The 15,349-nt window shown below is 41.7% G+C and overlaps 1 protein-coding gene across 1 annotated transcript; it reads left to right on the top strand.

Annotated features, from left to right (window-relative positions):
- Positions 1-5,942: 5,942 nt before the first annotated feature.
- On the top strand, positions 5,943-10,826 carry LOC121857403 (heparan sulfate 2-O-sulfotransferase 1-like). Its single transcript, XM_042353435.1, has 8 exons — positions 5,943-6,270; positions 6,755-6,886; positions 7,880-8,122; positions 8,393-8,503; positions 8,681-8,826; positions 9,229-9,358; positions 9,769-9,929; positions 10,485-10,826. The coding sequence occupies exons 1-8, from the start codon at positions 6,116-6,118 to the stop codon at positions 10,733-10,735; spliced, it is 1,329 nt and encodes a 442-aa protein (XP_042209369.1). The 5' UTR covers positions 5,943-6,115; the 3' UTR covers positions 10,736-10,826.
- The last annotated feature ends 4,523 nt before the right edge of the window (positions 10,827-15,349 follow it).

Genomic DNA, 15,349 nt, shown 5'->3' on the forward strand with positions numbered 1-15,349 from the left:
GGGAGAGGGTTGGGGAGGGGCAAGGGCCATGGTGGAAGGAGGGAGGGAGGGTAGAGGGTAGGAGGGTAGGAGGTAGGGGAAAGAAGAGAGTTGGGAAGGGGTAAGGGTCGTGATGGTGTGAGGGAGGAAGGAAGGGTTGGGGGTAGGAGGACAAGGGGCAGGGAAGGGAGAGGGTTAGGAAGGGATAAGGGCCGTGACGGAGGGAAGGTGCAGGGTGGGGTGTGGGAAGGAGGAGATGGTCAAGGGAGGCATGGGTGGGTAGTCACAGCAGTACCATGGAGTCGGGAGAGAAATGAGAGAAAGGGGAGAGTATGTCTGAGAGGTAGGAGGGCATGGGAGTGTGAGGGGGTAGGAATGAAACACTTATTTGATAATACGCATGAATGACTGATAATGACGGAAGTATGATAGAAGTATTATCTTCTTCTTCAGTCATTTTGCTTTTGACGCGCACTGAAAGTAAGCACGCACACACACACACACACACACACACACACACACACACACACACACACACACACACACACACACACACACACGCCAACAACAACAACAACAACAGAACACAGTCTGTCGCCATCAGATCGACATGCTAGTAATTTCTAGGTTGAGAAAGTTGAAGCAGCGCGATAATAACATGAGCTAGAAGGCTATTCATCACCATTGATTAGCACACACCTTACCTGCCTGGCCCCTACACCTCCACCAATCAGCAGGCGGCATTGTTCGCGGGTAAGTTGTACATACATATTGATGGTGTTCTACCTTTTGTTATTAAGGGCAGCCGCCTCCTATATACCTGGCCCCCAGCCGTCAGGACAAGGCAGGACTTAGGTATGCATGCTTTGTCTGTCCGTGTGTGAGACCTTGAGTGACTCTCCGTGTATGTGCCAATGAGCGTTTCTTTGTGGGTAAGTGTGCAGCTCAGGTGTCTATGTGCAGTAAAATAATCGCTACGAAATGCTTGATTCGTGAGAAATATATATAATTTTCGTGTTGACGTGAGTTGTGATTCTTATTACTGAAATTTCCTATGATTAATTACAATTTGGTGTGACATTTAAAGCCACATATGAATAATTAAGTGCTCCAATATCTTCAATAAGGTAGTCTATATATAGCTAATATAGATATATTATTATTTTAGTATAAATGTTAAAGGTTGTGGTAAGTTTGTGTTATCAATTATAATGATTATATGTCGTGTTGTCTTCAGTTAATTCTAGTCAAAAAATTTATTGTCTCGATTTAAAGTAGTTAGCCCGGCCGTTTTCTATGATTAATCGACCGAGAGAATTTTCCTTATTGTTTGTGTACTACTAACGCCTATGAATAATGAATATATTGTAATTGGCTGAGTAAATAATGCATTATAATTGAGTGAGTGAAAATGGTACAGTATTGTATCTAGTTTTGTGTGGCTGGGCATTCATCAGTCCGTTCCTGAGACGAAATTAAAAGAAAACGAATCTTTGGTTCATATATTGTAGGGTAAACTGGAGCAAACGGATGTGTATCAGTGTTCTTATTTCAGCTGTGATAATTTGCTTAATAATGATTAATAATAACTTCTAATCCTATAATAAATTGACGAAAGAAACAGCGTGAAACAAATATTATATTGATATTGAATCTCTCTCTCTCTCTCTCTCTCTCTCTCTCTCTCTCTCTCTCTCTCTCTCTCTCTCTCTCTCTCTCTCTCTCTCTCTCTCTCTCTCTCTCTCTCTCTCTCTCTCTCTCTCTCAGAATTAGAATTTTTAACGACATAAATCAAGAAGAGATATTCATAAAAATATTTTCCATCATCTGTTAATATTGTTGTGATAAGTTAAATAACGATACAAAAATTAGAAAATAAATAACAAGGTTCCATGCCATCTAAACAGGGATTTCAAAATATAACTCAACTTTTGTCAATCTGCGTTGTATTCTCTCTCTATTCCACACGAAATTACGTGACACTATGCAATTTAATCAGGAATGTTTGACTAGACGAAAAAAAAGAAGAGATAAAACAACGAATAAATATAGTGTAAAAGAGATTAATTTCTTTGTCATCCGTCACGATATACCTCACGGATCTCAGGGGACAAAATTATAGGTTCCAATAATGGTGAATATTTCCAGGTCTAATCTACTCTGGATAGAATTGAGTGATGTAAATATATGGCTCTACGCACCTAATTTAACGACAAACTCATTTTTCTTATGTATAAAACAATGTCTGCTCAGTCTTTCTTGTGGTCAGCCTGAGATTTTGTTTGTTTTGGTTTGAAGGGCAGAAATACATCATTCTATCATCAGTCCATCACGTAATGCCTCTGGCCAACCATCCTTGTAGTCAAATAAAATTTTTCTTGCTAATTTTCAGCCCAGTTCACGACGCTCCCGTTATGTCGCTTGATTTTTTAGCTAATATTCCACTATTATTTTTAGATTACTTTCCAACACCGCTCATTTTTCGTGGCTCCAGCAGTCTTGTGTGTGTCCATGGCGTCTGATGGGGAGTAGTGATAAAGGCATTACATTCCTCGTTGCCTGAGATGCGTTACATGGATAACACTGCATTCAAGGCCATTATTGAGATGCATAATTTGCTACTATAAAAAAAATGGGGATAAATAAGCTACCATTTGACCAGGAGTAAACACCATTAAACCACATCCATTTGCTGCTTACTGTCTTGTTTATAACATTTAATTCTTTACGTGAAAACTAGTTGGCAGTTTCTCACGCTGTAATCAAGTGCTTATGATGATGTAAGAAACACGCAAGTTACATTCCGGTAGATATTGTTTGGAGAAATGAGCGTTGCGTCACCAGTCTCACTCGCCGCAAGCCAAATAGTCATGATGGTGGATAGACGGAGAAAATAGAATAACGTAAAATTGAATAGAAATAACATGATATAAATAAGTAAATGATAAAGCATGTAACACTCCCATCACTTTCCTAGCTGATTCTACCCATCTCTAGTACCTGTACCCCCGTCCTAGAAACACCTCGTGCTAGCCTCGCACTCGGGGCTGAGGAAGTGAGATACTATCAAAAGAGGTCAACTTGTTACACACCTCTTGTTAATTCACGACCTTGCATGTACGGACGGTAGTTACTGACGTGTTGTGTGCGTGGTTGGAGTGGTTGGTGTACGTGGTTGGAGTGGTTGATGTACGTGGTTGACGTACTGTACGTGGTTAGATGGTTGGTGTGCGTGGTTGGAGTGGTTTGAATTGTACGTGGTTTGGAGTGAGATTGTGTGCGTGGTTGGAGTGGTTGGTGTACGTGGTTGGAGTGGTTGATGTACGTGGTTGACGTACTGTACGTGGTTAGTATTGACTACAGTTATGTTATCACTCCACTACTCAGCAACCATACTCCCCCGCCCCTCCCTCTCTCACGCCTCACCTCTCCATCACCCCCCCTCTCTCACCCTTGTGTCCCTGCTCCTCCCTTTTCTCCCCTTCCCTCACCCTCCTCTCCCCTCTATTTACCCCTTTTTTATCCCTCCACTGTTTCCTCTCTCCCCCTTTTTTCCTCTCTCACCTTTCCTCTCCTTCACTCTCTCCTCCTACCTTCCTCCTCTCACTTCTCCTCCTTTCCGCCTCTTCCTCCCTCTCATTCCTTTGATAGTCTGTACTCCAGTAATGTACACATGTGTTTATTTCTTACGTACACAGTTTTACTTCCTGCGTACATGAACGCTATTAAGATCTGCACGTCACCGTTTCAACTCGTGCGTACATACCTAAGCTTCAACCATGTGCGTACTGGTCTTCCTGTGTACGTGGTTGTCTGTTGTTTTGTTCGTATGGTGTTAGCTGTTACTGTTCTTATTGTGATCGTCTTTTGTTCTTCTTGGCTCTCTCTCTCTCTCATCATCGCAACTACCACCACCACCACCCACAACTGCCACCACCACCAACCACAACTACCACCACTACCAACCACAACTACCACCACTACCAACCACAACTACCACCACCACCCACAACTACCACCACTACCACCTAGCTTCACCACACTACCAACCACAACTACCACCACTACCACCCCAACTACCACACCAACCACAACTACCACCACCACCACCCACAACTGCCACCACCACCAACCACAACTACCACCACTACCAACCACAACTACCACCACTACCAACCACAACTACCAACCACAACTACCACCACCACCACCCACACCTACCACCACTACCACCCACAACTACCACCACCACCACCCACAACTACCACCACTACCAACCACAACTACCACCACTACGCCCAAGCACTAGGAGTGCGTTCACCGTTGATACCGTAATATCGTAATGGATGTGAACGTTCGCTAAGAATCAGCCCCGAGTCACCTCACGCGTAATCCATACATGACGTTATATCACTTCCCTAATCACAGATGTTTTTATATTATTATAGTCTAGAGTAAAACTATGATATATTAAAATTGGTGATATAATGTGTTTTATTGACATTTGTAGCGCCATCACATCTTCGCTGGTGGGACGGTAAACACACTGACACTCCCGCTGCATCGGACACAGTTAGCTGAGATCCACGCGTTGGAGATAAAGCTGAATCATTCTGTAACTTCGCATTGTCGTTCTATTGTTCATCATTTTTAAGTCAGTTTTACTGTTATGAGTTGATGAAGGTGCTGCGTGATGAGCTGTGATGGACGTTCTCATCCCGGAAGACGCGCGTGGTGGGGGGGGGGGTAAAATTTTAGTGTGCTAATATAAAAGTTTCGCAAGTTTATAAATTCTTTACTTGTCTTTCCTCTTCGTCACTGATATATCAGTTGCTTGGGCTGTTGCGCAGTGCTGATCAGCGTTTACCAGTGTGCAAGGCGGAGGCGTTGAACAAATTCTTTTCTTCGGTGTTCACAAGAGAGGATGCAAATAATCTTCCTGCGTTTGAGGACAGACGGTGAGCCACATCTCTGACCCACACTGTGTTCTCAGAAGAGGTTATAAGAAATACATGGTCAAAGCTAAAGGTTCGCAAGAGTCCCGGCCCAGATATGGTGCACCCCAGAGTGTTAAGGGAGTTGTGCCACGAGCTTGCTGAGCCCCTTAAGATCTTGTTCTGTAAAGGTCTAGATGAATAAAAGGTCCCCAGAACTGGAAAATGGCTTATGTGGGTCCTACATTGGAGAAGGGCGATTGTCACTCCACAAATAATTATAGACCAATGAGCCTGATTAGCATAGTGTGTAAAGTACCAGAGCCTTACAAGAGATACCATGATGGAACATATACTACGAAACAACCTGCCAACACGGTTTTATGCCAGGACGCTCCAGCTCCACACACAGCAGAAGACTCAGTGGCCAAGAGCGACACACTCCAAGGAATCTACACTTATGCGGGAGTAAATCGGTAAGTGAAAGACAAGTGACGAGGGTGAAGAAGGGTAAGAGCTTGATGGAAGGAAGTTGTAGCAGTAATAGTTCCTGCTTCTGTAGTTCTTGGTGATAGGTGTAGGTGTGCCCCCTGGCGGCTGGTGGTGAGTGGTGAACCGTCAACGGGTAGCGGTATACCATCTCGTGGCGTCAGCTGCTCGTGCCCCGCTGCCTGACGTAAGATACTCACATCCAAAACAAATAACCCGTTGTATTGTAGTTAATTATCTTTATACAATATATATTCCATTATCATTATTGTTTGGTGAGTATAAGAACCTATAAGGGAAACTGAGATATGAGTTTTCGTTAAATTAAGTACATATGCCTGTGTGATTATTTATATATAACTAGATATTGCATGATTAAGCTTTGCAGGTGTAATTTTTATATATTAAACTATTCTAAGAGGAAAACTAAGTCGAAAACCGCTATCCGACAGCAAGATGAGCTTACCTGTACGACAACTGCTGGGTCAGTGCGGTACCGTATTGTCCGTAGGGATGTTGCCGGTAGTCATAACAGTCGTGTGTGTGTGGTGTTATCAAAAGGCTGGGACTCGCTGCCACCTCCTACATTATCCATCAGTGTACTGTACATCAAGTGATATCTTTATTATTTACCTAGGAAGTAAAACCGCTGACAAATACCATTAAAAGTGCTTGAAAACCAAAGTTCATTATGTTGTGGAAGATTGTCAGTGATGATCCGTGAAGATAATGAGGATTTGAAGTTACTGAAGTCTGAAGGGAAATCACACCTCACCGCCTCTGAGATACCTCGCTGTAGCATGTGGACGTTGAAGCTGAGGAGGTGGAGAAACAGCGATCATGCTTCCACTGTCCTCGGTCTCTTCAGGTATGTATGACTCAGAGTCTCGTAGGTGTGTGTCTTCGTGACCCTGGAATTGTCTTGAAGGCGTCCTCGTTATTGTTTTGTTCTGAGCGACGGCGATAGGTGTCGTAGGTCAAAGGCGCCCTCTCCTACCTGTCCTCGCCATCATTGGTTAATCTTGCAGCTGTTCTCGCGAGTCATGGATCGGATTTTCTATCTTATTAAGTCAATTTTAAATCCACTTGCCTTTTTACACCCATACACTGTATATTTTCCTCCCATTCCCTCTCCAGTTAATCTCCAATTTTTGCATCACCCCATTTTCGTCCATTCAAACCTAACTTATTCCCCCATTAAACACCCACACCCCCATATAAACCCACAGTACCCCTTATTTAATTCTCGAACCTTATATATTCTCATCACCATACAATCCCCACACCCCCACCCATACAATCCCCACACGCCCCACAGAGACCTTTTTAACCCATGCTGCTTCCCCCTACAGGTACCTGCCTTACGTGGCGTGTGTGGTAGTGCTCAAGGTGTACGTGGTGATGCTGCTTGTTAACTCCAGGGATCAGACAACACCCGCCTTTGAGGACTATGACGATGACTACAGTGTCCAACAGGAGCTGAGGTGAGGTGTGAGGATGGTGCTGTAACTTTAACCTATAACCAAACATTACTTAATTGTAATTTAACCTATAACGTAACTTCACTTATCTGTAATTTCACAAAGCCACACCGAGCTAAAATTTAACTTTACCTGACTTAGCTTACCTAACGTAATTTAAGTTTAACCTCAGGTAACTTCAGTTTAACTTCAACGTACCGATACTTAATTATAACTGAATCTAACTTAAATTTTAACTATTTCAACCAAACTTAAGAACTAGCCACCTTCCCTCCTTCTGTGAGCTGTGAGGTTAATAAAAGGAATATTCCCATCACAGAGCGAGGTCAGGTCAGGTCAATTCACAGTGTCTGATAAGGTCACGACAGCCGCAGCATGACTGGCATTAAAATTCTCCCTCACGTTTGTAATGTCAAGGCAATATCAGCCATTATTGATGAATTAAATTAGTGTATCGGTCTGTCTTGGGATCAGGGAGGAGAACAGACATAATAGGTCTGTCTGTCTGTAGTTATCCCAGACACTGTTGCCTACTGTCTGCAACAATGGTTAGGTTAGGTTTGGTTCCATGCATTTTGTCTGTTTGTTTTGTATTTTTATGTATTTTTTCCCACACTTTGTTGTCCATCGCTGTTGTTATTTCCCACTTCATTGAGGGTTGTCTATTCTTTGGTTGAATCCTTACACAAGATTGAGAGAGGGTTATAAGATGGTGGATTGATAAGTAATGTATTCTCCTTGCTTCTTATCTTTTAGTTGTTCACTCCTTTTATTCGTTCTCCTTGTTCCTCTCTCCTTATATTCGTTCTCTTTGTTCCTCTCTCCTTATATTCACTCTCTTTGTTCCTCTCTCCTTATATTCACTCTCTGTGTTCCTCTCTCCTTATATTCGTTCTCCTTGTTCCTCTATCCTTATATTCATTCTCCTTGTTCCTCTCTTCTTACATTTATTCCCCCTGCTGTCTTTCCTCTCTAAACTTACTCTCTTGGTGACAGGACGACGACCCCCACAACAACGACGGAAGAGCCTGGGTGGCGAGAGAAACAAGAAGTGTTGTTACGCCTCAATGATACGGTCATCTCGCCCTCCGCAAATAACCGCACCCCGGATACCATTTGGCTCTTCTTCAACCGCATCCCGCGTACTGGAGGGCAGACGTTGGTGTCCCTGATGAAGTCCCTGTCAGCGGACCTCGATTACCAGCACCAGGAGCACGTCTACAGGACGCCTTGGCAGAGGTGAGGGAGATACAACTGTAGCACTCCACCTCAAAAAGTACTAAACTGTACTGTATGTAAAAAGTAGATCTTAGGTGTAGATTCTCATAGATTTGTTTGGTCGAGGTTTCCTTTGCCTAGAATTGTGTTGTTGGAATATTTTTAATGATGTGTTATCTTAGATATGTTTTTACTTTCTTTCTTTGTTTCTTTTCCTCCTAATTGTTGTCCTCTTAATCTCACCTTTTTCTTTTGCCTCACCAGTCCTCACTATTGTCCTTTTCTCCACAGACTGATGAGTGAAGACGAGCAGAAGAATTTAGCTACCTGGTTTGAGTACAACTTTTGGCCCAAGAGTTATGATCGCTTCTCCCTCTACATCAACTTCACTCAACACAGGAGGTTAGTTAGCCTTGAGACCATCCCTTGAGTTAGTCCTTAATTATAAACAGTACAGAACACACACACACACACACACACACACACACACACCTGGTTTATTGTGGAATTGTAGACGTTTCCATGTTTATAATGTGTTCCTTGTGTGAGTATAGTTAATTCTCGTACCTCCCACCACAGCCAGTATGTGACCCTCCGACCAGCTTACATCACAGTGGTGAGGGACCCGGTGGAGAAGTATATCTCTTACTTCCGGTTCAAGCGTGTGGACCATGAGAGGGTGAAGCTGGAGATGGCGGTCAAGGAGAAGCAGAGACCAGGGAGTGGTGAGTGGCGTGGAGGGAGGAAGTGGAAAGGGAGATATATGGAAGGGAAGGTGGTAAGTGGAAGGGTAAAGGAAGAGGATAAGTGGACGGGTAAAGGAAGGGAAGAGGGTAAGTGGAAGGGTAAAGGAAGGGAAGAGGGTAAGTGGACGGGAAGAGAAAGGTGGAATACCCAAGAAATACTTGACTAAAATTGATATGTATGAAAGGAACTTACCCAAATATCATCTCAGATTTAACTGGGTAATATGCCACAGTCCTTTATATTATGAGTAATTTACTGCCTTAACAATCTCCTAAACATTTATTATCAACTATTATTCTCTCTTATTTTAATAGTTATTGTAACAGATGTATTATTATTATTATTATGTTCAATACTGATTATGAGGGACTGTGTGGTAGGTCGGACGTGGTATTGGAAGAAATTGGAGGAGTGTGTGTCAGGGGACGACCCGGAGTGTGACTTTAGCCCAGGCAGTCGCAGCTTTTCCTCTGCTGTCCCATTCTTCTGCGGCCAATACGAACAGTGCCTGTGAGTTCTCGCCCATATGGATTTTCTTGTTATATAACTTCTTTTTCAGTTCATTGTTCATTTTGTCTCTATAAAGTAATTTTAGGATCCATGTTTACTCCTATAAAGTGACTAGTAATTTTTTTGTTTATTAAGTTTCTGGTAGAGTATGTATGTTTTTTAACCACTCTTCTCAGTTTCTTTATGGTTCAAGCCTCATTATAGGCCTCCCTGGACATGCTGATGAAGGATCTGGGGTCAAAAGTTGGAATTGGGGTAATTACTTGTCATAACGGCTCTTGGAGAAGATGCATAAACACTACAATGCGACTTACACCAAACCTGTATTTATTTCTGTGTAATCTTTGTTTCCTCTTTTATAACATGGAGGTGATCCCACACATGTCCTGTTTGTGTCCTCCCTGGTATAGGAAGCTGGGTGACCCATGGGCGCTGCAGAAGGCGAAGTACCAGGCGGAGTACGATTACTCAGTAGTGGGCCTGGCGGAGGAGTGGAACACGACCTTGGCTGTCCTGGAGGAGTACCTACCCATGTTCTTCCAGGGCGCCCGTCAGCGTTACTGGAGCCAGGGTAAGATGATATTGTCTTTAGGGTAAGTGGTAGGGTTGACACTGTTATAGTGACGTGTGTAGTGCTTTAGGTAAGTTGCAAATGCTGGAGGTAAAGTGGTAATGTTGAGTTAAGCATTAGTGCTGTATTAAAATAGTTTTGCTGTATGTAAGTGGGTAGTGGTATAAAGTGGGAGAACTGCTAAAGTGGTAGTGTTTTATTATTATTGGCAATACTGTAGTTGAAATGGCAGTATTGTAGGACAGATAGTAATATTACAAGGCAAGTGGTAGTGTTGCAAGTCAATTGGTAGTCTTTCGGGGCTAGTGGCAGTGTTGCAATGCAAGCATTAGTGTTGTAGATAAAGTGGCAATGTTGTAGGGCAATTGATTTTGCTGCTAGGCAAGTTGCAATGTTGTATCACTACATTCACAACAAATAACACTAAATATTGTCCATTAACATTATCACTTCATCTATAGCACTGCCACCAGTGCTACAACACCACCGCATCACCCGTAGAGCAGCAGTACTGTACTGTAGGGAGGTGAGCAACTCTTCTCTCCTCTCCATCAGAGTTCGAAGCAGAGCGGCAGGTGAACAAGAACCCAAAGAAGTACTCGGAGGTGCCAGAGAAGATCATCAAACTGCTGAAGGAGAGGATGGGTCCAGAGTATGAGCTCTACGAGTTCCTGCGTCAACGTCTTCACCTGCAGTATAAGCACATTGCCAGCAGGCTGGCTGCCCCAACCACCGCCTTCACCACCACATCTAATGTTCCCCGTTTTGCCATCTGGGACAGAATGGATATTGAATTCAGTAATTAGGAGGTCTGACCGCCTTCACATCAGTACGATTCTACAAATATTTGTTTATTTGTGTTATTATTTCTACTACTAATAAAAGGACGTGTCTGATGGTCTGTCTGTCTGTCTGTTCCAGTCGTAGCTTCAAAATGGAAGTGGTTAGACACCTGAAACTTTACACACATATTACATGGGTCCCAAGGTTGTGTATGCATCTTGGTATTATTAATAACCATGTGTCTGCTCCCCCATATACACCCACCCTTCCCTTTTATACACACTATCCCACCTATATAAAGCAACACTCTCTCACTCCCATCCTCCCCTAGACAAAACTAAAATAATTGCTATACAATATCTTACAACCAATATAAAGAAAGTAAAGTTGTCCCCCCGTCTATTATTTCCGTTTTCTTTAATGGAAACAGGACGCGGATGTAAATAAACAGTTCATGAATGACTTTGAATAAGGTTAAAGGTGTTATTATAGTATTGAAGAGATCAACCGAATATTACTTTAATTATATGGCTAATAATAACAATAGTACAGAACATTTGCGCGGGAACATCAGAGAAGAAAAGTGACTTGGAATTGTTTGATAAGATAAAATACGCGAGATTCGGTTGATAATACTAATGATAATAATACGTGTTATTATTATTATTAAGAGACGTCTGCCACCACGAAGTTGTACATGTTAAATACCACACACTCGGTGTGGTTGCACATGTTAATACCACACACTCGGTGTGGTTGCACATGTTAAATACCACACACTACATGTGGTAGCACATGTTAAATACCACACACTAGGTGTGGTAGCATGTTAAATACCACACACTAGGTGTGGTAGCACATGTTAAATACCACACACTCGGTGTGGTTGCACATGTTAATACCACACACTCGGTGTGGTTGCACATGTTAAATACCACACACTACATGTGGTAGCACATGTTAAATACCACACACTACATGTTAAAGGCAGGTTCAGTTGTGTGTGTGTGTGTCAGGACCAAGCTGCTGCAGATATATTAGTTCGTTGCACAATAATGCCAGTGGTATAATTCCCTGATCAGTCTGCCAGGCACTAAATGACGATACATTATTCTTAATAAAGTCCAGAACCTTGATGTTTGTGCACCAAATTATCCTCGTGAGCAGAAATATAAATGGTACATTGTATACATTCTGCGTTGTTTATGTCTTGTTTCAGTGAATATTGTTCTATTCTCTTAAGTTTTATCCACATGCAGTACTTAGAAAAGGTGAAGGAAAAGAATACATTACAGGACACTATTAAGATAAGTACAGAAGGATTGATTAGTACAGTACATTATATGAACGCCCAGGTAAGCTGAACTAAAATACGAAAAGTGTACCACATCCAGGTAGGAATTTAAATGATTTTATCACTGATGTACAGTTGCCTGCACTTATACCTACGTGGTTCAGTGGCTGAATTCTGGGTTGTAGGTTGAGATTACATTGTTTTTCAAGTTGGGATGTTAATGTATTATTGCTTGGGGCTGTACTGCGCATGTTTCTTTCCCAACAACCTTAATGGGATGAATATACAGTATCTTCCTTTATTTACAGCACAAGCCAAGTAGAATGAGTATTTCTCCCGGCTTTTTTCTCTGGTTTCACTTAACTTTTCCACCCAGCTTGATTGCAGTTGTCAACTATCACAAAGTTTAAAGTTTATCTCCACAATCGTAGTAGGAAGTGTTAGCAAGCTGTATGTGTATGTGTGTGGTGTGTGTGTGTGTGTGTGTGTGTGTGTGTGTGATTCTTATCAGAACATTCAAACATGTAATGTATTTCGGCCTTATCTACCCTGAATTATATATATTTTCAAGACTGAAAGCTGAAACTTAGTCTCCTTTTATTACTGCTTTCTACTTTTTGTGGACATCATGAAGATTAAGTCTACTTGCCCGCTGCTTTTGATGTTTTCTTAACTTATATTTATCTACCACCTAAGTCCCTTATTTATGTTATTTCATGTACTGTACAACATGGTATTGCCTCTTCTTTTATTTAAGGAACATCATTGTTCGTCAATAAATAAATATATAAATGTATAAGCAGACAATCATGTATATTTATCAATGGCTGCTAAGAATGAAAATGTATATGGCTTATGACAGGAGTCTACGCTAAAGACAAGCTCAGTCTCCAGACAACAACACGTTTTCTATGATAAACTTTATGGTTAAATTAAATCGAGAGATGGCGCAGCAGTCAGGGGCTAAACGTTAATTGAATGTAGTACAAGTTTCTCGATATATTCCTTCCTTGTTATAACACACCATTGTGACGTCACCATCAAGCCATTTGCCTGAGTGAGCCGTGAGGGAAGGACGTCTGATGACGAGCTGTTATGTGGTGACCAAATGTTTAGTATTTTTATATTAAGTTATTTAAACACAAGCTTATGTTGCTACTGTCCTCTGTGGTGAGTAAATTGTTGGTATTTTTATTTTCATAATTAAGTGACGTGATGTTAGAGAGTTGGTTAACCACCATGGCCCATGGTAGTTGTCAACCCAACAAGTAGTTATTGAGAGTTTTATTCCGCCATCAAGCGGAAATTTAGGTGAAGATGTTTTATGAAAAGTTAGTTTCAAAGATAAACTCCGTCATTTTATATATTATGCTGCCTTGGTATTGTTGTAGTTTACATTGGTGTTTGTAGTAAGAAATAATTCGTTACCGTCGACGATTTGGTGAATTTAAAAAAAAATAATAGGGTTAATATTCGTTTTTATCCAAATAGGTATTTCAGATTTTGGTTAATATATAGGACTAACCCGCCAGGGCTGCATAGCGCCGATGAGGCCGTATCATCTCACGTCCAGAAAATTCATCAAATTTCACCATATTATAGTAAATTCTTTCTGTTTAATATACCGGGGAAGTTAGGTAAAGGTTGGTAGGTTTGTTTGATTTGGTTGGTTGGTTAGGTCTGTTCTTCTTAACCACAAATATTAAGTAGCGTTTATTTTAAAAATATTTATTTTTAACATTTTCACAAACTACAGCCGTGTCCACTATAATACCCTAACCTAACCTAACCAAAATACACCAGAAAAATATCTTATACCAATTGGGATAAAACGAATTTAACCATTAATAGTGAGCTGAGTGAAGGTTTATACCAGAAATAATTTATGGAATTGAACCAAAATTTCTGGAGATAATATTTATATGATACCGAACACGAAAAATGGAAGTGAGAATGCACATAACCAATTAGAACCTGACCTGACCTAACCTACCTTTCAAACCTGTGCATTGTCGTTTAAATTTACGTTAATACTGCAGCAGGCGGGTAACACCAGAAGGAGTTGTTCGGTTTTGTTTTTCCTTAGAAGATCTTTGAATGATAGTAAGTAATAAAACCATACAAGAACTTTTTATGGTGCTACCTAAACCTAACCTGACCTAATATAACCCAACCAAACCCGACCTAATCCAACCTAACCCAACATGACCTATTCTAACCCTACCTAACCTAGCCTAAACATCTTGTAACCTTCACGCTATAGTAGCACCCTTTTTATTTTAATTATAAGTACATTGTTTATATTTTTTAGTTTTTCTCTACAATAATAAATCACCTGTAGTGTGCAGGGCATGAAGGGTGAGGGAAATTGCAGGGTAAAAGAGTGATAACTGATCATTTAACACTACAATGATGTCTGTACATGCTTTGTACGTGAAGAAATTAATTATTTACTGTAAATAAGCCACAGAAAAATCTGCTTTTGGGTGCCTGTTGTCATCTGCTCCTTGTTTCAGTGCAGCACCCGATCTGCTCTTTACTTTGCTTTTATCCTCTTCGCCACTGATTGGCTCGTTAGCTGCTTGGACGGTCGGTCACGTCTCTGTTATGCACTGTTGGCTAGTACTGGGCATGCACTTGCTCCCGAATATATCGGAACCTGCTCCAGTGATGGTCAAGTCTGGTCTTGAATGATCTCAAACTCGGTGCCGCCACAACGCTCTGGCAGATTGCTCCAAGAGTTCACAATTCTCACTCCCCAAAAAGTTCGCCCTCACAGTTTTCTGGCTTCTTCAGCCTTGAGCTGTGACCCCTTGTGGGGTGGATGTTTGCCAGCTCCAGGTATGTACAGTTGACTGAGTAGGTCGCCCCTTGCCCGTCTGTAGTATAAGAACATAAGAACATAAGAAAATAAGGAGTCTGCAATAGGCCGGTTGGCCTGTGCATGGCAGCTCCTGTCGAGAGTTACTACCACTCTCTATCATCCATGAATCTATCTAGCCTCCTTTTGAAACTTTCCAGAGTTCCCGCACTTACTACAAAGCTGCTAAGCTTGTTCCACTCGTCCACCCCCCTATTTGTGAACCAGTTTCTTCCTATCTCCCACCTAAACTTATCCAACTTGAATCCGTTGCTCCGAGTCCTACCCTGTTCGGATATTATAAGAACTTTATCTATGTCCCCTTTATTGATTCCTTTCACCCACTTAAATACTTCTTTCATATCTCCCCGCACTCTTCATCTTTCTAGGGAATGCAAGTTAAGTTTCTTTAACCTATCCTGATGTGGAAGGTTTCTAAGTCCCGGAATCATTTTTGTCATTCTTCGCTGCACCGACTCGAGT

This window comes from Homarus americanus, unplaced genomic scaffold (genome assembly GCF_018991925.1).
Source record: "Homarus americanus isolate GMGI-L3 unplaced genomic scaffold, GMGI_Hamer_2.0 scaffold14604, whole genome shotgun sequence".
NCBI classification, from domain to species: Eukaryota; Metazoa; Arthropoda; class Malacostraca; order Decapoda; family Nephropidae; genus Homarus; species Homarus americanus.